Genomic DNA, 26,329 nt, shown 5'->3' with positions numbered 1-26,329 from the left:
TCACTGTTTTGACCTTCGACCTTGAAAATGATACCCAACAAACTGTAGTCCGTCCCCTTTCTTTCACTTCTTACGAAATTTGAATCTGATGCTCAAAGAGAGTTATGACGATTTTCCCAAGGTCACCTTAGACTTCTATATATAGAAAGGAGGTCTGCCTGCAGTTCCCAAAGCAGCATGATGCAGACACAGAGTATTCCCTAACTTTTAAAAGCAGCATGACACAAACATGAGTATGCACCCTTGACATTCCACAGGCTTACGAACGAATCTTGGACGGATCCTAGCGGATCCGGATCTAAATCCGTATCCGATCCGGGGACCTGCTGATCGAGCCGTTGGGCCTGACGGATCCAGTAACATAACTTTCGGTTCAGATTTGTCTATATATTTTCCTAGTGTATTGCCAATGCTTCTCATGATATACTCATTCCAGCCATAAAGTTGATGGTGCAGTAAGAGAACTCAAACTTTCTCAGTGAAAGGAATATAATTTTCAAGATTGAAGTTTGGAGTTCACTTGTTTAGGGTACAATCCTCTTGATTCAAGGAAATAAGGGTCACTTTTGAAGATAAGCTCACAATGCAGTAAGAGAACCCAGACTGGGTCAGTGAAAGGGATATCATTTTCTGGATTGAGGTCTGGAGTCCACCTGTTAAGGTACAAGTCTCTTGATTCAAGGGAACAAGGGTCACTTTTGAAGATAAGATTGCTCCTTAGTTTTAAAAAGAGAACCATAGAAGCCTTTACAACAAAAGAAGGGGGGTGACTTGTCCAAAGATCAATGGGAAATAGCTCTTGTCAATCAAAATACCCATAGCACGTGAAGAGGGCTAGAGACCAGTGTTGAAATTCGTTTGCAAGGTAGAATTTCTTATCACGATAATTACTTGTGGCTGATATATACGTTTCCTTATAGCATTTGCTTCATTAACTTAAGTCATCAAACAATTATACATTCAAAGACATAAAGAAAAGTAGAGATCATATTGCACAAGAAACAAGGGACACCAGAAATTAGGCCAGTAGCCGGGGCAAAACCCACAAGGGGAAAAGACAGCAATCCTTTCCTTATAGAATCTATGTCAACAAGAGAAATCCAAGTCATAGACAAACTAACTAGTATGCTTTCTCAAGTGCCAAGTCAATCCTCCATAGATTTGTTCACAAGATGGCACATGCCTGTCCTTAGATGCCACATACCACAGAGATAAGGTCCTCATACTGTCCATAATCTTGCTGCCTCAGAGTCCTTAAATTTGCTGCCTCAGAAACATTAAGCTTACTGCCTCAGAAACATTAAGCTTACTGCCTCAGAATCCTTGATCTTTCTGCCTCAAAGCTTCATGATCTCGCTGCCTCAGATAGCTCGCATAATGACAGAGTGTTGCGCCTCATGAAGTTTGTATACCACAGGGAAATGTACTACAGATGGCTCGCACAACCACAGAAAAGTAGTGCCTCAGGAAGCTCATATACCACAGAGAAATGTGTCTCAGATATCTGAATTTCTCTTCGACAGATGAAGTCCAAATTACTTGCAAAATGGTGGAGAATAGATGCCAATATATTGTTGTTTCTTCATCCGAAAAAGTGCCTGTGAAGGCTGAACTGACGTGACTTCTGGAGGGCTGACTTGGTCAACTTGGAGACTCAAAAACATGCTTTAAAAATTCATTTTTTCTTGTTCTTTTAAATGTCCAAATGGGACATGATAAAATAATTTTATTTTGCCTCAAATAAATTCTCTTCGACTCTTTTACAAAATCATAAATGATAAATATACATTATGAAGACCGAACCTAGTTACAATTTCAACAACCAGTAAGCTCTTCAGTCAGAGCTCGAGTATGCAGCTTTAATGCCGTACTACAGGAGAGAGGAGACCGCACATGGACATCAGGGATTTTGTCCAATTTTTTTCACAAAGGGAGAGGGCTGCGCTTTGGAAGATTTTCCAATGGAGGAGATGAGTTCACAGAAGGCATCAATCTCAGAGCTGCGGGGAGGTGTTAGGCCATTTCCACTTGTGACTGGATCCATAGTGCCCGAGCCAAACTGGATTTAGGAAGCAGAATGCAGAGTGGCTAGGGTAAAAAAAATCTGACAGAGCATATATGTAATTTCTTGATTGACTGATTATTACAAACCGCTTGATTTCTTTAATATTGCACGTAACCTCATGCCTTAGAAGGGTCAACTAATGCTAAAATCAGCTTTTGGTTAAAGTTTTAATAATATTTATTCAAACATTGTCAAGGGTGATATTCAGTGTCTATGTCCTGGACTATGACATGATGACAGTTTGGTTTTGTGTAAGGTTAAAGTTTTAATAATATTTATTCAAACATTGTCAAGGGTGATATTCAGTGTCTATGTCCTGGACTATGACATGATGACAGTTTGGTTTTGTGTAAGGAGTAAATTCAGCCATTTGCCAAAATTTAGAAATCATAGTTATTTTTTGAAATATCTGTCAAACCTATTTTTTATGTTTCAACTTTCAATTTAGGAATATACTTTTAAAAACAAATTTCTAAGCCTTTTGGCGCGGGCCACTACAACTGTCTAACATGCTTGTTCTTCATCACTAGTAGATCGTTTTGGTTTTAGTTCAATTTGATTTAGATATGCAAGTTGTGTAGCTGATTGATTTTCTGAATTGTTTTCAGTGTATGGCATAATGAAAAGGCAAATACATGTCATTGTTAATTGCAAATGTACTGGTATTCACAGCTGAGATGAATAGTTTTTCATTCATATGATAGTTGCTTCTGGGTAAGAGATACTCATAGTATTGTATCCATGACCAGGTCAAATCCACAGGTGCCTTCAGCAAGCAAAGGCACTTATTCACAAGTTGGATTTGCATATGAAGGAGATGGCAAAGAAGAAAGCCAGCTTATAGGGAGTGACGACGAAGAAGATGATGAAGATGAAAAGGACAGCAGTACCGATGACAGTGAAGATGATGAGATTGAGATAATTGCAAAGGAGTATGGAGTGAAAAGATTCAATTGGCTTGTTTACATGGACCGAAAAGCAAAGGAAGAAGAGAAGCGGCAGAAGGAGGTGGCCAAGGGGGATCCTTCCATGGTTTGGAGCCATTCTTTATCTGTATTTTCACCATTTTCATTTCATGATGTATAGTTTTTGCAAACTTAAATTGATTTATTCCTACAGAGAAAACTCAGTCGCAAGGAAAGAAGGAAAGCCTCTCAACAGGAAAGAGAGAGGGAGAAGGAGGCTGCGCGCATGGCAGGGAGTCGACTTGCCTATCATGATCCTTATAGGTCTGTTGTGAGGTTTTAACATTCAGCACATGTACTTATGGAAACAATATGCCCGTTGTTACTTATGGCATCTCTTTGCTTGATCCACTTCTGTCATTAAGAAATTCTGCATATTTGTCAGTCTTATGTTTTTGTTTTTGCCAGGGAGCCCCGAAGAAGTCCAACATATGAAGCATATCCCAGATCACGAATGTATGGTGGACAAAATTCTATGACAAAATGCCCATGTTTTGTATCAAAATTTCTCGTCTAATAATTTGTTTTAACTAACATTGTTGTTTCTGGGACAGATCGAGATCAAGATCACGATCAGTTTCACCATCATATTCCAGGCGTTATGATCGTGGACGTGATGAGAACTCACGACGAAGGAACAAGACGAAGGATGCAACCTCGAAGATTGAATATATTACGGAATTTGGGGGCACAGCAGAAGGAGATGATTTCAAGTTAGCAGGAGTCTCTCCACCACCATCACCTCCATCTCAAGCTGATTTATTGAACCGGTCGGAGCACTGGACCTTTAAGACCTGCAACGATATCTTCGCCTCAATTTTGCTCTCCTGCAGCTTATTCTAATACTGCCTATTGGTCCCTTAAGGCAGTAATTTGGGTGATGTTGCAGTAGGTTTTGCATAGGGCTCACAAGCTTATAGCAGTGGGCCCTTACTTTTGGAGTTACAATAGCTGAATAAACTGGCCCTTTGTGGATAGTAGATGGGTGGGCTGCCTGCTAAATGGGCTCATCCTGAAGATTTTTTGGAAATGATATTCTAATGTCAATTCCCAAAATCTTCATAAAATCTTGCAATTTGATATAGTTGGCATCTTCTAATGTCTTTTGCTATGTTGCAGGCCTTCATCTGGTCGTATACTTGAGGCTCTTCATATGGATCCAGCTGCAGCTGTGACTCCTGATTGGGAAAGAAATCACAAAGAGCCTAAACAACCTGCCAGGTATTTTTGCTAATGGTAAAACTTAGCTTTGCTTTATTTGATCATGTTGGTTTTATCTTTTGTGTTCTAGATGGAAGAATGGTTCATATTTAAAATGATGTCTTATATCCTGAACTAGAAATGGGTGTTAAAGCTCTCTAACGATATAAAGAAAACAGCGCATGCAGATTCTGATAAAATGTTGCGATTGTTTGGCTATTCCTCTAAATTTGTTGTGCCTGAAACACGGGTTTTTCCTCTTCAACTCTCTTCACTGTCCTTTGAATGTGTACATTTCTTTTGACAGTTGCATGGGTTCATCTATCATTCCTTCTGTTGGATCCATGCTCACCACACACATGTCCCAATGCCCTTGGCCTTCTCTACAAGGGACAATTGTCTCATAGCCACTTTGCCTTAAATGCCTTATTGACAGGATAATGAAATTATGAAAGCTCCTTTCAATTGAGAGTCTTCTAGCTGGGATAATCTGGCATCTTTCTTATCTCATCTTGTCATAGGAATGGCTTTAATTGATCAGAGTCTGCATGGTAATACATAGACTATGACTTGGACATGAAAGTCATACTGGTCTCATTGCCTAAATTGGATAATACCGTAAAAGTAAATTTTTGCTTGCAAATCAAACCACAAGAATCACTTATGAATACTTGTGAGTTGCAAGTCAAACTTTGACTTACAAGTAAACTAGTTAGTTTTTCACCCTTTCCAAGTTTGATTTGATGAATTTGAAGCCAAAAATGCACAAGGCATCTCAACAAAAATAGTGTGTTGTTAGGTGATGTTATTTGATCCTTGAAATGTGTCCATGTGTTATGAATATAATATATATAAAAATAATGTAAATATAAATAACAATAGCAATCATAATAATCATTAATTAGTGATTAGTATAGAAGAGGTATGTCCCTAGGGACATGACCATTCATGAAGAGGCACCTGCCTAGGTATATAAGTGGGCCCTCATTTATAACAATCTCATCATCATAATAATAATAGCAACCATAATAATCATTAATTAGTGACTAGTATAGAAGAGGTATGTCTCTAGGGACATGACCATTCATGAAGGGGCACCTGCCTAGGTATATAAGTGGGCCCTCATTCATCATCATATTCTTCATTCATACATTTGTTAAACTTTCTTTGTAACATTGGTATCAGCGCTGTTCGACCATCTGGCTGCTCAACCGCTGCATAGAATCAGTCTGATTTGGCCTTTGGCCATCAACTCTTCCTCAACTTCGTTGCTGTTGTGATTGAAGCATTTCACTACATAGTTTTGGAGATTCTCCATTTTGTTGTCAGGCCTTTGGCCATTTAAAAAAGAGAAAGAAAAAGTCAAAATATATTAATTCAAAAAAAAGAGAATATATATATATATATATATATATATATATATATATATTAACAGTGACATTCGCCACCCAATAGTCTTGCAGCCACAACGCCCACAAACTTCCACAGCCACTGACATGGTAGCCGCCGTCCCATTGCAATAGGCGCTTTATGTTCATTATACCAGTCCAAGTCTTGCCACCGCCATTAGAATAAAAACTGTGACTAGTGCTATAAACAACACTACCATTTTTTGTCAGCACTGTAATAGCTGCCAAGGGGAGACACTGCCATCTCGAGTTAAGTAAAAATCAACCATCTAGAAATTCAACGTACTGAAAGTTCAATGATTTGTGTATTGAAATCGTTGAAGTACAACTGTTGTTTGAAAAGGGTGGCTGCTGCAAAATATTTCAGCCATTCATTGTCACCATTGTGAGTAATTTAACTAGAGCTGCCCTCTCGAGTTAAGTAAAAATCAACCATCTAGAAAATCAACGTACTGAAAGTTCAGTGATTTGTGTATTGAAATCGTTGAAGTACAACTGTTGTTCGAATAAGAGTGGCTGCTGCAAAATATTTCAGCCATTCATTGTCACCATTGTGAGTAATTTAACTAGAAGTGTAGAAGTGCAAAAGGAAAAATAAATACATACCTCCATTTTCTGGGCTTTAAAATAAATAAAATAGATCGCCAAAATTTAAGTGACGTGCCCACTAATATAACTTATAAATCATTTTATAAGAAAAAAGGAAGAGAGGTTTAAAGGGATTCAAGTTTTTAACAACTATTAAGTTATTTGAATTACTATAGGGCTAAAGTTATTAGAAGGGGTATTATATGGATAAAATTATTATAAGGGTTTTTATAGATTAATGATTATATATTAATTATTATATAAAAAAGGCATATATCAAGTTAGTTTTAAAGTAATAAATTACTAAAAGCGACTGTTAAATAGCTTTTTATTAATTAAAGAAGGTTCCATTAGAAAAGAAATCAAGAAAAAAGCAAAAAGATGCACTCCATAAGGAGTGTTGGTTTTTTTTTTCAAAATGTCCTTTTTGTTCAGAAGGATATTCTAATTGCCAAGAGTCATTTAGAAATCAAGATGTCGTTTGTGAAAAATGTCACAAAACTTTTACTTTAGTTGAATATCAAAGTGACACAAACAATCATTCGAAGGAAATACGAAGTTTCTTGAAGAGATAAATCAATTAATAGCGACATTTGAGCGACAAAAGGCAGAGTTTAATAAAAACTTTGTGGCTCAATAATTGAAGAAAATAGAATCCAACTTGCAAGTTGAACACCCAACATTGCTCCTACAAGATGATGTAATCCAATGTACCGAGAGATTGTAGTTGGAAGATCAAGAAAATTCACATATTAAAAACTTAGAAGACAAGATAGCCAAACTTCAACAAAACAAGAAAGAGTCACAACATAAATATAACGATTTTGAGGATATGCATTACAAGGAAGTAATAAAAAGGATAGAGAACTTTTGCGCTTCAAAGATCATAGTGAAAAATTACTCAAACAAGTCAAGAAGGCTAAGATTACAAAGAAAGAACTCAAGAAGTGTTGAAGAAAGTGTAACTAGGTTCGGTCTTCATAAATGTAATTTTGATCTTTTGTGCTTGTAAAAGAAAAGGATTAATATTTTTGTCATTATCAAAAATGGGTTTCTTGGCCATTTGATAGGTCAAGCACATGTTTAAGTGCTTCTAGGAAAGTCAAAGAGTCAATGTAATTATTGAAGACCCATGTGGGCATGTTAAACTATGTAACCTATGTAATTATGTCAAAGATATGTGTCAAAAGTGATCCTACAAAGCAAAGACAAGTGTCCTCTTCTAGTCGGCTCAAAGAATGAATTTTGGTGCACTTAAAGTCAAGTTGGCCTCACTAGCTCAAGTCGGCCCAAAAGGAGGGACAAACTCCTATATATAGAGTCATTCAACCTCATCAAAGAAGCAAGCAAGTGATCTTTGAAATCAGCGAAGGACAAGTCAAGAAAGAGGTGCAAAAAGGGAGCAAAAGGGTGCTTCTAGGGCAGGAAAGAAAGAGAGAAGAATTCGAGTTTTGAGACTGTTTTTTAGGGCTTTTTTCCGTCACATGTGCAAAGGTAAGAGAGGACATTCTACTGCTGCAACAAGTCAGAAATTGCAGCTCTACAAGAAATCTCGTTTGGGTGAAAAAGAAGCTTCTAATAGACTTCTATCTCAAGTGAAGACTTCTATCTCAAGTGAAGAGGGTCTCACCCCAAGCAAAGGAAAGGAGCAATTAAAAGTCTCATTTCAAGCCTTAAATCATCCACACACGTGACGAAGAATCTGATCTGCAGTAGGGTTAAGAGGGCAAGCCTCTAACTCAGAAATACACCTCAAGAAGAGGCTCATTTTAGCCTAAGTATCAAGAAGAAGAAAGCCTGCCAAGCGAGGAAAAGAAGGAATACATTGTGAAATAGGTCTCTAATGAAATCTAGGGTTTCTGCAATAAGTGCTATAAGTTGCCAAAAGAAGAGTGAAGGAAAGTATTATCAGTTGTCGGAAGAAGGCGAACCTAAGTTACCAGAAAACGGATACGGGTACGGGGTTTGAAACGGATACGGCAAATTTTCAAAAAATCTGGATACGATACGGCAGGAAACGACACATAATAAATATATAAAAATTTAAAATATATATATATATATATATATATTAAAAAATAAAAAATAAAAAATTCATATTACCATTCATATTTCAGAATCTAAATTATCATCTATGATCTATCATGATTCATGATTCATCATCATCAATTCAAGTTTCAACTTTCAACATATGCCATATGGCATAAACATTCAACATTGCCATCATCATTAACGATTATTATAACATTCATGATTCAAGTTTCAAGTTTCAACATATCATCAGACATCAAGTTTTTGTTTCAAATTTCAAACATCAAGTTATCAACATGACAAGTTACACAAACACCATCATTACCAAAATTAATAATGCATACTAATTACTACATACTATGATAATGAAAGTACAAATTTCAAAATGAACTATGACTGGCAGTCTACTATCATAATATCATTACTCATAATTCATATGGTTGTTCAAAAGTTTAAAAGTTAAAAGTTAAAACACCATCATAAATTACAAATTTTACATATCATCAAATATGTCTTCATTCATGCCCCTATAATGTTCCACTTCCAGTTCCACATCCTCTCTAGAAGTGGCACTGGGAGTGGGAACATTGCTTCCATGTCCACTTGAACATGCACCTATTCCCAGTGATGGCTCCGAATCAAACAAACTCATGTGAGACATGGCATTCAATGTCATATCCAAGTCAGGCAACTCTGGTTCCACGTCCCATAATTTGGTGGGCCCAAATTTGTATTCATCTCTCTTGTGTGACAGAAGGCGAAGGTTTGAATGAATATACACTAGTTCCTCAGCCTTCTTAGAGCCCAATCTGTTTCGCTTCACTGAATGGATGAAGCCGTATGTACTCCAGTTCCTTTCTGCTGAAGAAGAACTAGCAACCTGTGACAAGACCTTGATGGCCAATTTTTGGATATGTGGAAGTGCCCCACCATAGAAGTTCCACCACTCAATTGGACTTAATCTGCTTTTGTCCCGCATACACTCAATATCACAACCCCAACCCTCTGATCCCACAAAATGAGAAAACTGTGCACGAATCCGAAGCCCAATTTCAGGATCTACAAAAAGCTTTCTAAAAGCATTTTTAAATCCTTCTGCGACTTCTGGGTCTTTGTTTGGTGCGCTTCTTTCTGGATCATGTAGCAACTCGGCAGCATAATATTTTGGATTCAGTGCATAGGCTAAAAGGTGTAATGGGGTGGTCATCTTGTTCCACCTTTTGGTCAATATATCTTTTACTTCTCCGTAAAAGATTTCATCTGGGTCATTCTCCTTGGCATTTATAACCAACCTTATCTTCTCTATCATGGAATCAATGCCCTCATACACCTCTCCCAGATTAGGCATATCTGTGTCAAACATACGGAGCAAATCCACAATTGGCTTAGTAAATGCCAAGAGGTACTCCACCTTATCCCACCATTCATCATCAACAACCAACCGTTTCATTGCTTGTGCTCTATCAGATTGGGATTGCCTCCATTGATTCCAAAGAGAACTGCATACCATTGATTGTAATGCATCTTTCACCTGCATGAGCCTTGTTAAGACTATGATGTGAGAAGCAAATCGAGTCTCAGCAACCTGCAGGTGTCAAAATGCCAATGTTTCAAAGAATCAAATTTCAATCAATTTGAAAAATCATAATTTGATTGAATATTAATAAGCTTTAAACTTTAAAGTTTAAAGTATATGTACCTTAAGGAGCTCCAACTTAGCAAATTCCCTGTAGATGCCTTGGGACATGTGGTGGTTTGTGATAAAGGCTTGAATTTCTTTTGCCTCTTCAAATATTTTTCGAATCCACTCAATTTGTTTCCCCAACTTGCTCAACATGAGGTTCAATGAATGCACAGCACAAGGGGTCCAAAAAATGTGTTGATATTTGCCTTCAACAATTAGGCCTGCTGCTCTACACACCGTTGCATTGTCAATTATTACCTGGACAACATTTTCAGGCCCCACCAATTCAATTGCTTCAATCAAGATGTTAGCAATGAATTGAGAATCTTTCATCTGCCCTTCACAATCCACTGCCTTCAAAAACATTGCCCCATGTGGGCTTTGAGCAATCACATTGATCAAAGGCCTATTTCTTTGATCTTTCCATCCATCAGAAATGATGGACACCCCTGAAATGAGCCATGAATCACGAATGGGGGCTAATTTAGCCTCCAAATCTAACTTTTGAGCACTCAACAATGTGGTGCGTATCTTCTCATATCCAGGGCTCTTGTACCCTCTTGGGGCTTCATTCAAACATTTTACCATCTTTGCCCAGTAAGGAGATCGCACAAGATTAAAGGGAAGGCCATTTGCATAAATGCATTGGGCTACAGCTGCATCTGCTATCTCTCGAGCATCATTATTAAAGCTCTTCTCAAGCGGTCCCAAATTTGACCGCTTTGACCCAACAATTCCATGAGAATAAAGTGGAGGCTTTGATGAAGATGCTCCCAACCTTGTTGAGGGTTTTAAATAGGAGGCAGGATTTGCTTCATTTGCTTTAGCATCTGCCTCTTCTTGTTCTCTCTGATATTTTGCAATTTTTACCTTGCTTAAACCATTTCCATCTTTCCCATTCTCTTTAGGTGGGCCACTACATATTCGAACCCCATTGTTTTTTAACCCAAGCAAATGTGCTTTAACCCATGTGTATGACCCCTTAAACTCCTTTTTACACTCACTGCAAACCCATGCCAATGATCCACCTCCTTGGATCTTCCCAACAGTAGTGACATATTTCCAAAGTGGTGACTTTGGATCAACTTTCTGGGTTGATTCAATTTCCTGTGCCACTTCCTCTGCCTCATTCATGGCTGAACTTGAAGTTGCCATGAATGATGATAACATTTACTGAAACTGAAAAAAGAAAATTGAAAAATATCAGATATGTATTTTACTATTTAAAAAAAATTTACTTGGTCATTTCTAATTCTGGATGTGACAGTGTACTGTAGTCTGTAACAAGTGAAACTGAAAACTGAAAATTAAAAAAGTGAACAGTGACAGTGAAGTTGCAGGTTTACATTTTCTAAATTTCTAATCTTCTTTATAATATATATCACTGATTACCTACGGCAGTAACCACAATTGTTAATGAAGATAAAAACTGTTGTTCAGTGTTACTGTTCAGTGTTCAGTGTTCACTCATTTTTAATCACTGTTTGCTGCTCTTTTTACTTTGAAAAGTTTGATGGTTAGATAACACTGTTGTTCTTCTACTTCTAGAACTTCAAGTTGATCTTCACACAAACTTCAAAGTTTTTCTAGATGTAATATGCTTGATTTTTAAATTTTTTTTTCTATCAGTCCAGGCCAGCAATCCACAGCTAACACAGTTTCTATCTTATGGCCTCTTTTAAAGGAATATTGGTACTGGTTACAAGTCATATATTTCTAAACATACCTGCATTTGCCATTCACACTAAAGCAAAGGAGCAAACTACCAGCCTATTCGGTCCTCTAGACAAATATCTCTATGGTGAATTAAGTTATTCGCTGGCCTTCTTTTGTGGCCTCGGCCCTCAAGGCTCATTCATTGATAAAACAAGGTTATGTTCTGGGTATTGTAGAGTGTCAACTTTCAAGCATTGACAGTCCTATAGAAATTCTCTTTTTGCTTTCAGGGCCAAGGTCCAATAGCTTCTGATCATTATAGAGATCTATGTTCCTCTAAACCTTTCTGATACTCAACAAATCTTCAAACTGATTGCATAGTCGGTACAAAATATTTTGAGATTTCTACAAGATGCCAGACCAGTAGAATTTTGATAATATTTAACATGCTCAATTGCAAGGCATAGGGTAAGTTTAATATTTTGATGTTTGGTTACCAGAAAGACTCTGCTGTTTACATGTCGTTTACATGTCAGGATCTATGTTTTTAAAACCAGAACCAGCTTACTAAACAATACCTGAAGTGTATATATGTATAACCTCCGATCAAAAAAAGATAATAGATGACATATTTTCTGTCTAAACTTTGAAGTTCTAATCCAAGGTTGACTGAGGACTATGACAACGGTTTCTATCTTTGTTGAAACTGTTACTCAAACTGAAACCAAGTTTACCTGTAGCATGACTGTATTGTAGACAGTAGCAGAGATGGTTAACCATTAAACCTGATTAAGTACACCATCATACAACTTACACGGTTCAAACTGTGCTAAAACACCGAGCTATTGGGCTAAGTTCAAAGCAATGTGACTGTCCACTCATCGAGGTGTTAAGGTTGACTTGTCTGAGGTTATACTTCAATAAATTTGTCACAGGTCTGAGCCTTAAGAGGTCACTGCACTGCGCTTAGAAACTAGTCTGAGCCACATAAAAACTGTCCACACAACCGATTCTAGATATTAAAGCTATAGAAGATATTAGAGATTACTTACTGGCAACTGCTGTAGCGGCGTGAACAGAAACTGAAGTCTGAACAGTGAAGACTGAAACTTGAAAGTTGAAAGCTGTTACAGTGAAACTCAGGGCGGCAGCACTCAGCGGCGGCAGCAAACTCGGCTAGTCGTTTAGGGTTTAGAATGAATCGTTTATACTTTAAAGTTAAAAGTCTTCAAAACGTAAAACGCTAAGCTAAATCGGGATTCGAAAATGTATAAAATCTGTTCCCGGCAGGCGCCCAACTCATCAGCATGAAACGTATTGAGTTTTTTTAAAAACGTTTTACAAATTCCTGGAACGTATTACGATTTGGTAAAAACGTATTATAAATGGCGGAAACGTATCGAAATTTTTAAAACGGGAGGGTTTTCCCATCAAAACGGCTGAAAAACGGCAGTAAAAAATCGAAAACGTATTGGAAGCATAAAAAACGTATTTCAGCCGTTTTTCTGCCGTTTCAGTGGTGAAAACGTATCAAAAACGGGGAACGGCGTTTTGGCCAGTCAAGGAGCCGTTTCCGGTAACTTAGAGGCGAACGAAGAGGTCAGGGTGCAGTATAGAAGAAGGCATCAAAGAAAACGTTCAGAAGAGAGACTGTATCTTGTGCTTGGAGGATTTACTTGTCAAGGGTCTAGGGTTTGGCATTTGTCAATTGAAGCTTCAATAAGAGAAATTTGTAGAAGGGTTTTCCTCTTTAGGAAAGAGAGGTTTTGCCCTGGCTGAGAGCCAACATCTTGTGTTCTTGTATCTTTCTGTTTTGGTAACTGTTTGTTGAAGTAAGAGAACCCAGACTAATAGTAATAAGAGAAGATTGTGCTAATAAGAAAAGTAAAAGTTCTTCAGAAATAGTTATCATTGTCAGAAGAATCTCATCATAACCTAGATACCCTAGATTCTTCAACAAGAAGCACCTATCAGAACAAGAAGAGGAAACTTTACGCTTAAAGAACCTTAATCAAGATTATTAGAACAAATCAAAAGTTTAAAAGATGAGGATGATGTAATACATGTTGATCACTTTCAACTAAATGTGGGGGCAATTAATTTTGCATCAATTGCACCTCCATTTCCATGTACCCCCAACACTCGTTTGCTTGAATTTGGGAGCATACTTCCAAAGAGGATAGTATTCTTGTTGCCTAGTTCCATGAGAAGTTCTAAGTGCACTTGAAACACCACTTGAGAAGCCATGAATGCTGCAAAAACAATAAACAAATCCACTTACCCAAAAAACTGCTGCCCACACCCCTCTTCTTGCTGTCCACAACTATTCTCTTGCTTGAAGTGCACCAAAGCTTGCACCCGATTCTTTATACTGATTTTGCTTCTTTTATCCTTCAACCTTTGAGCATCATCTTGTTCTCTCTTAAATGTAGTCCTCACCTCCAAATTTCTGGTTTGTGCACAAAGTTCAATACCTTTTATCCAATGTTTTAAAACTCCGACTCCGACTCCGACTCGACCGAGGATCGACTCCGACTCCGACTCCGAAACGGTAATGACTCGGCCGGCTCGATTTCACTGACTCGGTCGTTGTAAAAAATACATTAAATTTTTATTTTTTATATTAAAAAACATAATTTTAAATATTTTAAACATAATTTTAAAGATTTTCATTCATGTTTCCAAACACACAGCATTATAATATAGATGGAAGACAACATATGATCAAAGTAGGCTCATGAACCAATCCATTATATCAAAATGGTACCCAATGGCAATACAATTACATAGTCAACTGTCATACATGATCAAAGACTCAAAACAAAATACAAATAACCAAGGAGGCTAGAAATGGCCTCTACAACAAAAGTAAACTGTGATGGTGACCAGACTCCAATACTAGTACTATTGCAGCACTGCTAGCAGCTACACTACTACTGGCTAGTAGCTACTGCCAGAGGAGCCAAGATCATCTCGACCAATCTCTGGATCATCATCATTAGAACAGTGAAAAAAAAATACAGTAGCTCTAGGTGTCAAGGTAAGGGTTTCAATTTGTATTCCTTTGTGTGTTCCAATGGAATTCGTTTGGGTAATTCTTTGAGTATAATTTCAGAACTTTATTGTATTTTTGATCCGCTGGTGTTGTTTTACCTTGAGTCTAGGGTTATTTTATCCTTAAGATCTGTTCTCTTCCTTTTTCCCTTGTGATTCGGTTGGGATTCCTTTTCAATTGCACACCCAGAATTTTATTACAGACCTGCTCCAAAGTACTCGACATCCACTAGCAATGAACTACAGGACTTATGCTTGACTGTGGATAATCATTTGCACTGAAGACTCAAGTAAAGTGTTTAGGGCTCGGACATGTGTAGTAGGGCTTGAGGAAAAGTTATATTAACTGCAGATTTTAGGCCTTATAACCAGCAGCATAGTACTGTTTAGGTCCTTTTTGCATTAATTTGTTTTGTAACTTTGAGTCTCTTAGGTATTCTGTTGAGTGCAAGAGTAGGCCCTCATCCAGGGCATCGTTTGACATTTCAATTGTAATTTGGACGATACCTTATTGCATAAACGAAACTTCTGCAAGACATTGACATCCGATTGTCAATATATGTTGTTGACTCTCACTATAAGACAGTGGCAGTAATCACTTTGTATATCAGTGAGTAACTTCAAGAAATAAATGCACCACGCCAATCATTGACTTCAAATTTCGTTGTGATTTGGTACAAAGGTATGTTGTGGATCATATGCACTAAGCCAATCATTGGTTTCTAGTTTTGTTGCGATGATTGATATTCTCTTAAGGCCTCAGAACAGTGCAGTTTCTCATCAACAACTTGATTCAACACTTGATCTCTTGACTTGGTTGTTTACATAGTATACACAGCCTACATAACAGTATACATATTAAACATAGCAGTAATCTATACATAATAGTTGACACAGTATATACTATATATATAATCTATACATATGCATGACAATAATGCACAACTTATAACGATATAGCAGAGCTCTAGTAAGACAGTGGTTGGTATAACAGTTTGAGATCCAAAACAAACATTAAACAATTTAAAAATCCCAAAAAAATCAATTTTTAAATGCTGTTTACGTGTGGAGGGCCGTCCCTTTGTGACTCGGCCGAGTCATATTGGAAACGGCCGGGTTGGCCGAGTCACCCATGACTTGGCCGAGTCATGGGTGGCTCGGCCAACCGGACCGTTTCCAAGGCCGGGTCACTCCCAACAGCATCAACTCGGATCAACTCGGTCGTTTCGGTTTTGAAACGGCCGGTTTTTAAAACAATGCTTTTATCTCTTCATGTAAAATGTGAACTTTGACTCTTGTGTAAGAGCCCTTGAAGGTTCTATCAATTTTACATCAATTGCACCTCCATTTCCATGTACCCCCAACACTCGTTTGCTTGACTTTGGGAGCATACTTCCAAAGAGGATAGTATTCTTGTTGCCTGGTTGCTTGAGAAGTTCTAAGTGCACTCGAAACACCTCTTGAGAAGCCATGAATGCTGCAAAAACAATATATAAATCCACTCACCCAAAAAACTGCTGCCCACACCCCTCTTCTTGCTGTGCACAACTATTCTCATGCTTGAAGTGCACCAAAGCTTGCTCCTGATGCTCCAAAACACAATTATAATGTTTGTTGCTACTAAGAATTATAATTTTATGTTTTTTGAGAGTTTTTTTTTCAAATTGAGATTAGCTTAGGAGTGAATTGAACTTAATTTAAATGATAAATTTAGTGTTTTTGGGCCATAAAAGGGCCCCACGCTCTTCTTGGTTGCTTGAGTGGGTCGCACAACTCAATAAATGTGCCAAAACACTATGGAAATGGCCTTGAATCGTCATCGACAATACCATATGGCGTTTCCAAATTGTGAAACGTATGACGGGCGGTGTTTCGGGGCCATTTTGGCATTTTGACGTGTTTTGGGTACTGCTATGACTGCTACAGTGGCATTTCCCGCAACATAGATGTTTCATTATGAATCTTATAGGCCTATTTTTATATGCAAGAATTGGATTATGCATAACATGTTATGCAAATAAATGTACACATGGAAGATCAACCCCTAAATTTGTTGGTAGGGTCATGTAATACTAATGATACTAGAACTTTCGTGAGCTCCATAAGGTAGTGCACTTTGTTATCGCTCTTGGACTGCTCTCTGCTCGCTCTTAGACCACTCCTATATTGAGTGACAATCCCAATGCTGGTGGAATTAAAATTGTCCCTAAGATCATCAAGGAAGAGGAAGCAACACAATCTCTGCTCGCTCTTAGACCACTCCTATATTGAGTGACAATCCCAATGTTGGTGGAATTAAAATTGTCCCCAATATCATCAAGGAAGAGGAAGCAACACAAAGAAAGAGTGGTAGAAAAAGTCTCAATTTAATGTCGCATTGAGAATGTTCAGCCATTTTGAATTCGCAACATCTAGTTCCCTCGAAGCTAGTGGCATCTGGTTTTTCACTGCGTATGGTATACCCATTCAATGTTCTTTGCTCCCACTATTTGCAGGCTAGGGTCAAGGCCATCCATAATGCTCCTAAAGGATACAAGAGCCCTAGATATGAGAATGCTAGAACCATGTTGCTAGACAAGGAGAATGCCAAAGTCCAGAGAACCCTATGATGGTTTACATATGAATGGCCAGATAGTGAGATTTTGTTGTATTTGACAGTTGGACAAATGTTAAAATCAACATTTGATAAATGTTCTTGTGTGTCAGCTAGTGGTGCAATCTTCTTTCTAGGCCATGACTCATCTTGTTACATTTTCTTAACACATTGCGAGCCTCCTTTTGAAAACCATCAATGATATTGGACCATTCAATGCCAACTCAAATAACAACAAATTGTAAGGGAGTAGGAAAAATCATTGAACAAGTACATCCTCACATTTTCTGGTCGGGTTCCTTGGTACACATTGAATCTTTTGATGCATGATATTGTTAAACATAGAATGTGACTAGATCAATGTCACATGCAACAAAGAAAGTCCATCAAATTTATTACAAGGCATAGAAGCTTTCTGGACGGGTTGCTTGGTACACACTGAATCCTTTGATGCATGATATGTTAAAGCACAGAATGTGACTAGATCAATGGCACATGCAATAAGGAAAGTCCATCAAATTCATCACAGGACATAGAATGTTTCATGACATTTAACAGGTTCAATGTAACTTACTGTGACTTAATTTTGCAAGGAGTATACATGGTAGCTATTTCCTCAACTTTAGATACTTGAAGGTAAGAAAGGCAATGACTAATATGGTGGTGACTGATTTATGGGAGCAATTGAGTATACATAATACATAAATAGAGATAGTGTTGCTGCAGTGCAAGGTACTGTTTTATATCCTCAATTTGGGTCATAGGTTAAGTATGTTTTGCAATTCACTAAGCTAATTTATAACATGATTTGAATTATAGATTCAAATCGACGAGTGATTGAGAGGTATATGAGTAGAGTGAGACCATGATAGGTTAACTTAAAGAGATTGTTGAGCCTAGAGAATGTGGGCTTTATAGAGGTGGAAAAGTGGTGGGCGAAGCTGAATATTCCATTCCATGCCTTCACATGTCCCTACACCAAAATACTATTCTATACACTAGCCCTTAGTGGTGAGGTGAAGAGAAAACTGCACATGAATTTAAAGGTTCAGAGTCATAGCATATGAACATTAGAGAATCTTGTTGTTGGTCAGGAGTGTGATACCATATGACAACAATTGATTACCTAATTAAGTTCCCAAGGATTATTTGGTTATCCCCATCTAGTTAAAGATCAAGGGAAGTTGAATTTTCTCTAGTGTTGGAACTTGTATGGTTTTTATGCCCCACAGTTGTAATGTTAGGTAAAAGGGTGCTTTCATAAGCTGGGAATACTTTCAGTGATGAGGTGTCAGAGTTCCTACAATTTCATACGCAGTGTCAAGAGACACATTGAATGTAAATCTGACAAAGAGCCTGGTTTATGTGAACTTGCACTTGTGCCATCATTGCGAGGAGGCAAAGATGGATAAATAATATAATATTTGGGATGAATGTCTAGTGGAGGACAATTTGGAGGATGGAGCATTGGCTTTAGAGAACTTGATGATTGCTTTTTGATGATGATGATCATATTGAGATGCCATCCCCACCTATTGCCATGATCAACTTAACCAAGACTTCAACTATAGTAGCTCTAGGTCCAACTTCATCTTCATAATTAGCTCCACCTCCACAAGTACATGGAGCTCGTGGTGGTGATGTTGGTGCCAAAAGCAAGGAAAAATAGATAGTAGATTGAAATAATTCTCCTTTTTTCCATTGATTTAATTGTCATATCAAAATTCTCAATTGTGAGACTCTAGATCTAATATCTATTTTGGAAATTAGGCACATGGCCTATTTCATTTCATAAATTTGTAGTCTACTCAACTTTCTAGTCTTTGATTGTAAGTTTGTACTTTGTAATTGTGCCAAGAGGCGCTCTCCAACCTTGTATGGTAGAGATGTTGTAATGTAATGTAAACATTTTAACTCTGTCAAAATAAAATAAACACAATTAAAAATAAAAATAAAAATAACCTTGTAAAAATAAAATAATAATAAAAATAAAAATGACCCATGGTATTGAGAACCCATGGTATTGATGTGGAATATATTCTATTTAAAGGGAAAGAATAAATTGGCTTAGATCTATCTTAACTTTGGACCTACCAAGTGCCAAGAGGGATCAAAATTTTTGACATGCAAACCTCTTTTAAAGTGAAAGAGATCTGATCCCTTTCGATGCTTGGTAGATCTAGAATTAAGATGGATCTAGGCTGGTTACATTTGTAATATGGTCGGTGTTACTTATGTTGTACTAAATTGTTGATGTTGCATGATTAATCTAGATTCTACTATGATGACAATTTAACAACTTCACAATAATGTAGCATAATTATATATTTTTATCTTCTCAACTAATTTGGTATTTTGAATATTTTTTATGAATAAAGTTGGACTAAAACAGATACATATACGGGGCTTGAAACGGATATGGCAAAATTTCAAAAAATCCAAATACAATACGACAAGGAAACGATATATATATGTGTGTGTGTGAAAGAGAGACAAAATAAAAAATTCATATTACCATTCGTCTTTTAGAATTTAAATTCTATATTTAAAAATACAGAATCATCATCATGAATAACAAATCATCATCATCAATTCAGCATAAACATTTTCATTATCGTTAATAATTATTATAACATTCAACATATGATCAAGTTTACGTTTTTCAATCATCAACATCATCACCAAAATTAATAATGCACACTAAGTAGTACAAATTACAAAATGAACTATCACTGACGACCTACTATCATATGACATATTATGTTATTCAATGTTCATTGTTCAAAAGTTTAAAACGTCATCGTAAATTACATTTACATATCATCATTCAGATAATTAAGATCCATTGCCACATCAACATTTGGATCCTCTTTGGGGTGGGCGCATCGCTGCCATGTCCACATGAAGATGCAATTATTGGTGTCTCTTCATCAAACAAAGTCATATGAGACATGGCATTCAATATCATATCCAAGTCAGACAACTCTGGTTCCACATCACACAGTTTGGTGGGCCCAAATTTGTATTCCTCACTCTTGTGTGAGAAAAGCCGAAGGTTCGAATGAACATATCTTAGTTCCTCAACCTTCTTGGAGTTCAATCTTTTTCACTTCACCGAATGGATGAAGCCATGTGTGCTCCATTTGCTCTCAACTGAAGAGGCACTAACAACATGTGACAAGATCTTAATGACCAGTTTTTGGATATGTGGAATTTCCCTAGGACTTAATATGTTCTTGTTTCAAATAGAATCAAGATTTGCAACAAACCCTGTAATCCCACAAAATGAGCAAACTTTGAACAGATCTGAATCCCAATATCAGGATCTACAAATAGCTTTTTAAAATATTTCTTAAATCTTTGTGAGATTTCTAGGTCTTTGTTTGGCATGGTTCTTTCTGGATTACTTAACCACTTTGCAGAATAATATTTTGGATTCACTGCAGAGGCCAAAAGGTGCATTAGGGTGGTCATCTTGTTCCACCTTTTGGTCAAAAGATCTTTTACTTTTTTGCAAAAGACTTCATCTGAGTCCTTCTCTTTGGCATTTATAACCACCCTTATCTTCTCTGTCATGGAGTTAGTGCATTCATACACCTATCCCAAATTAGGCATGTCTATGTCAATCATGTGTAGCAAATTCACAATTGGCTTAGTAAATGCCAAAAGGTACTCCACCATATCCCACCATTCATCATCAACAACCAACCTTTTCACTGCTTGTGCTCTTTCAGTTTGGATTGCCTCAATTGATTACAAAGAGAACTGCATGCCATTGATTGCAATGCTTCTTTTACTTGCATAAGCCTTGTTAAGACTATGATGTGAGAAGCAAAACGAGTCTCGACGCCTTGCAAGTATCAATGTTTCAATAAACTAAAAATTATAATTGATTGAATACTTAGTATGATTCACGAATCATGATTTGAGAATCCAATTTATATATGAAAATTTAGAGTCATAGAAATTATAATTTATGAAATGAACTTTAAAGTTTACTACCTTAAGGAGCTCCAACTTCGCAAACTCCCTGTAGATTCTTTGGGACATGTGGTGGTTTGTGGTGAAGACTTGAATTTCTTTTGCCTCTTCAAAAATAAGTCGAATCCACTCAATTTGCTTCCAATGTTGCTCAACACGAGGTTCAATGAATCTACGACACAAGGGGACCAAAAGATGTGTTGATATTTGTCTTCAATAATTAGGTCTACTGCTCTACACACGTTGCATTGTTAGTTATTATCTGGACAACATTTTCTAGCCCCACCATTTCAATTGCTTCAATCAAGATGTCAGCAATGAATTGGGAATCTTTCAGCGGTCCCTCACAATCCATTGCCTTCAAAAACATTGGCCCCTTTGGGCCCTGAGCAATCACATTGATCAAAAGCCTTCTTTTGATCTTTCCATCCATCAGAAATGATGGATACCCCTGACATGTGCCATGAATTCTGGATGGGGTTTATTTTAGCCTCCAAATCTAACTTCTCAATAGTTAACAATGTAGTGCGGACCTTCTAATATCCAAGGCTCTTGTATCATTTTGGGGCTTCATTCACTGCTTTGATCATTTTTGCCCAGTGAGGAGATTGCACAATGTTAAGGAAAGACCATTTGCATAATTGCATTGACCTATAGATGCATCTGCCTTCTCTTGAGCATCATTATTAAAACTCTTTTCAAGCGGTCCCTAATTAGACCACTTTGAACTAGGGCTGCCAATTCCATGAGAGTGGGAAGTGGAGGCTTTGCTGAAGACTCTCCCAACCTTGTTGGTTGTTTGAATTGAGAATTTACCTCATTTGCTTAAGCATCTGTCTTGTCTTGTTCTTTCTAATATTTTTACAATTTTTTTCTTGCTTAAATCTTTTCCCATTCCATTCTCTTTAGGTGCTCTAGTGCATATTCAAATCCCATTGTTTTTTAAGACAAGTAAATGTGCTTTAACCCGGGTGTATGATTCCTTGAACTTCTTTTGACACTCGATGCAAAGTCATACCAATGATCCCCTTCTTTAGATATTCCCTGCAACAATCGCATATTTCCAAAGTGGTGACTGTGGATCAATTGTAGGGGTCGATTCAATTTCTTGTCTCTGGTTATCAATTGATGAACTTGAAAATGCCATGAATGGGACGTTTTCGGTAACTTAGCAATGGATGGAATGTATAATGGCAAGAACCCCTGCAACATTTAAAATATATATACATGAAGTTACATTTATAATATATATTCAAGAAGTTAGAACTAATAATTTGTAATCTGTCTCAAGTGGGTCCAATGCTTCATATTAAACTTGACAGTTACGTGCTAAATGATCATGGTTATATCAGAGTCTGCTTTTGATTTTTATATTTTGAAAGTCAACTACTTGCTTTTAAGTATAATGCTGATACTGTAAAATCTACGAGGCTGGAAGCCACATCTCCAATTCAGACTCTACACAGTTAAGAAGTGAGCATATTTCATCGCTTTCCTGGCTCTGCTCATTTGATATGCTTTCAAAAGTTTTGAGTGTTCACTGTTCATTGTTACCTGAAGTTCCAAAATCTGGGTTGTGAGAACATTAAAAAAGAAGATTCTCAAAGTCCAACTCAAACCTAAGTTACTGGAAAGAGGAAACGTCCCTCCCAAGAAGGTGGCCTATGGTTAATAGATTTAAAATGTATCATTTTTCATATCAATGAATCTGTGAAGTGCAAAAAATAAAGTTAAATTTTGAGAAGCAATCAGTGGAACATTTATGATAATAGTATTTGGATTCCATACAGTATTTGTAATTTTGTTATAGGTAAACCTTCTATTGGGTCAAGCCCGACAACTTACAAGCAATGGCTCCTGCTCACTGGCTCAGGCTCACAAGGCGACGGGTTGCGGCAGCTCAATGGTTTAACCTTAAACCTCACGCAGCCTTTGTGAGTGGCTACGGAAACCCTTGTGCTGACTGAATGACTACTTGAGCTGAATAGTTTATACTGTGCTTAAACTGGTTGTGCTCGAGCTGTTGCAGGGTTGTGCTTGAGCCAGCTGCCAATGTGCTTGGGCTGTAGACTAGGGGATTGGTTCAGGTGCTCGGCCTCACCCAAGTGAAAATTGATGGAGTCTGTGCTTGGGTGGGACTAAGATTGTGCTTGGGCTGCAGAGTGTCTATTGCGACGGGTCATGGCGGCACAGCCTCCTCCACCAGTGTTGATGGTCGAAGGAAATGGCAAATGGGATGAAATTATGAAAATATGGTTTGCCACAAAGGTCCGGGTGATATAGGTTAAGAGGTGGCAGGTCCGACTTTTCCAAATTTCCAAATCCATTCCTGGTTGTTGGCCTTTACAGATGGATCCGTAAAACGGATCACGATTTTTCATGATACGTTTCCGGAGTTCCAGAAACGGATCCAAAAATTACAAACTTTCAATACGTTTCGAAACCTGGATCCCCCGTTTCCAAAAAAATTGAAATGGCTTGGAAACGTTTCAATGGCATTTTAACGGCGGATCGTACCCGTTTCGGTTTTGGAAACGCTGAACAGCGTTTCTAGGGGTTGGGAAACTTAGTGAATACATATTCATTAAAATATATATAAGATATGGATTCTATAAAAAAATGTTCACGGGACACTACATAAATCAATATTATTAAAAGAATAAACCAATTATATAAATATGTAAGGTATATTGTAGGCCACCTCTACGTTAATATATCTGTCTCCTGAACGATCAGCAAAAAATTGACACGAACAAATTAATAGAAAGTCTGCATATATGAGCCATAGTCTACAAATCCAGACCCATTAATGTTACTGATCCACAAATGCAGCATCTCTGCAAAAAGATATCAAATAGAATACTACTACAAATACAGAACCCTTCCCATAGAGGACGAAAAGAACAGATCATCCTTAAATAGGTCTCAAACTTGGCATGCATACTGTCCCCTCTGTCATGTCAATGAGAAGCCATTGGCAAGTGCCTTTACTTCATGTGGGGTTTCAGGCAAGAGAGGTGCTGCAGAGAGGCAAGGGGTAGAGCACCACTAGAATTGGTTATTTTTGTGGAATTGAAGTTAAATCAAGTTTAGGTGATGTTGACGATTGGTGAAATTAGTTCTAGAAAAAATGACACGTTAGTTCGATACATACGCATAAATCAGTGCCAGAGGGGAGGGGATTATGCAAGCAAAGCACGAATGCCTTTAATAAGAGCTATACATATGGATGCAGGAAATAAATTTTTCATGCATTTAATAGTCTATCATAGATAAATACAGATATAGCGATTGGAAAGATTGAATTTTTTGTCTTATTGTGTCGAGTTATTTGATCTTGTAATTATTGATTTTAGCTTTGTAAATTTCGCTTCAGCACTTCATCAGCAATAGCAAAGTTGAACAAGGCTTCAAGTAATACTGGACCACCGGCGAAGCAGCAGCAGAATGAGAAAAAGGAAACCCCACAGGAACGCCTAAAGAGGATAATGAGCAAGCAGCTAAACAAACAAAGTATGCTGTACAATTTATTTGAACACGTGGAATAACCTTGTCTTCTTAACGTTGACTATGCCCGTTGACACTAACATTGTTGTGACATGTTGATTAATTGTAATTGTAGTTAAAAAGGATACTGTCGTGGAAATGGCAAAAAGGCGTGAGCAGGAGAGGCAGAGGCAGGAGAAACTGGCTGAGACAAGTAGAATTGCCAAGTATAGGCGCCGAAGCCGTAGTCGAAGTTACAGCCGCAGTCGCAGTCGTTCCCCTGTGAGGTATGGAAAACTACAGTTGGATTTTATTTAAAGCATAAACTAATGTCATTCTTCACTGTGTTGTCCCGATACCACTCCGTGGAATTTCCAGAAAGTGCAGAAGGCTATAGCATGCACTACGTTCTATTCAAGAATAAAACGCTTTATTTTGGAAATTCTCTTCAATTTTTGCTTAGCTCTTCTAGGTTTTCTGCCATGCGAGTGGTCTCATTTCAAACTGTCGAAGACATTTCTTCCTCATATTCTGCTGTTATTGGGCTTAAGTGTTGTTTAGGAAAAAAACTGTAATATGTGACGCGTTATTGACAGCAATTTAATTTTGGGGCCTTGTAGTTTTGGCTACAGAGCTGCTTAATATCACTCTGAACAATTTTTTGTCTGGGAATAAACACGCTTTAATTTTAAATCACGAAATTCTCATCTGTTCCAAGTTCAGATAAATAAGCTATATTGTCCCAAGGTTTTGATTCAAAATTCTTGTTGATTTGTATGCTTATTTTAAGGTGCAGGTATCGTCACAGCAGAAGCAGGAGCCCAAGAAGATACCATGCTCGCTCTCGTTCACCGAGGTAGTAAGTCCTCATGTGGAGATATATTTATTAGCTAGTTGATACTTTGGCAATTATTTAGTAATGTTTTCACTGACTAATCTGACTTGTCATTTCAGAGTTCGGAGTCGATCCAGATACTAGTATCATATTCTTTTATCCTTCCTGACAGTGTATATTATATTTTGGCAGAAAGGATGTTGTGATCATATATTTGAAAGTTGATCGTGTCATTTTTTCTCTTGATGTTCTTTTTCCTGTTTCATTGTAACAAAGACTCGATGTATTCATGATGGGCTGAATCTTCTGTTGTAAATGGATATGCGTCATCCAGGTTTTGGACTTTTTGGCCAATCTGTTTGAATTTCTCACCTATTGTTTTCCATTTTAATGTCTGCCTGCTACATTGGAAAAAATGAGTGCATATATCGAGTATTTCACTCCAAAATAGGCACATCTTATATTTTTGAAGCCAGTATTATTTTATTCTGTATTGACAAACTAGGTTTTATTTCAACAATGAACAATTGATATTCAATTAACATAGATCCAGCTTATCTTCTGTTCTGTTGGTGTTTTTCCAAATAAATTAGTGATATTCAATTAACATAGATCCAGCTTATCTTCTGTTCTTCCAAATAAATTGGTGAAAAATTGATCTTATTTTTTTTCACCATGTTATTTTATCCAACGTATTTTATTTACCATAGAATAATTATTGTTCATTTAGCATAAATCCATTTTAATCTTAGCATAAATCCATTTTAATCTTGGGTTTTGAT

General features: G+C 37.3%; 2 protein-coding genes across 3 annotated transcripts in view; one reads left to right on the top strand and one right to left on the bottom strand.

The window, feature by feature from the left end:
- Positions 1-25,995, top strand: part of LOC149225516 (CLK4-associating serine/arginine-rich protein) — a 57,422-nt gene extending 31,427 nt beyond the window's left edge. The window contains exons 5-13 of one of the 2 annotated variants that reach the window (XM_089377114.1): positions 2,815-3,097; positions 3,185-3,294; positions 3,439-3,486; positions 3,585-3,800; positions 4,150-4,251; positions 24,603-24,739; positions 24,849-24,999; positions 25,503-25,568; positions 25,667-25,995. In XM_089377114.1, the coding sequence (XP_089233240.1) occupies positions 2,815-3,097; positions 3,185-3,294; positions 3,439-3,486; positions 3,585-3,800; positions 4,150-4,251; positions 24,603-24,739; positions 24,849-24,999; positions 25,503-25,568; positions 25,667-25,691 (1,138 nt within the window). In that variant the 3' untranslated portion in view covers positions 25,692-25,995. The remainder of the gene's footprint in view (positions 1-2,814; positions 3,098-3,184; positions 3,295-3,438; positions 3,487-3,584; positions 3,801-4,149; positions 4,252-24,602; positions 24,740-24,848; positions 25,000-25,502; positions 25,569-25,666) is intronic. The other variant, XM_089377115.1, reaches the window with a different exon arrangement.
- On the bottom strand, positions 8,589-11,681 carry LOC149225517 (uncharacterized). Its single transcript, XM_089376834.1, has 5 exons — positions 11,669-11,681; positions 11,117-11,121; positions 9,958-10,980; positions 8,800-9,843; positions 8,589-8,615 (listed from the first exon to the last, which is right to left on the bottom strand). The coding sequence occupies exons 1-5, from the start codon at positions 11,679-11,681 to the stop codon at positions 8,589-8,591; spliced, it is 2,112 nt and encodes a 703-aa protein (XP_089232960.1).
- Positions 25,996-26,329: the final 334 nt, after the last annotated feature.

This window comes from Pinus tabuliformis, chromosome J (genome assembly GCF_031772625.1).
Source record: "Pinus tabuliformis cultivar Carrire ecotype Pingquan chromosome J, CPIR1, whole genome shotgun sequence".
In the NCBI taxonomy this organism is placed as follows: domain Eukaryota; kingdom Viridiplantae; phylum Streptophyta; class Pinopsida; order Pinales; family Pinaceae; genus Pinus; species Pinus tabuliformis.
Note: the sequence above shows the minus strand (reverse complement) of the source record. Positions and strands in the feature narration are given on the sequence as shown.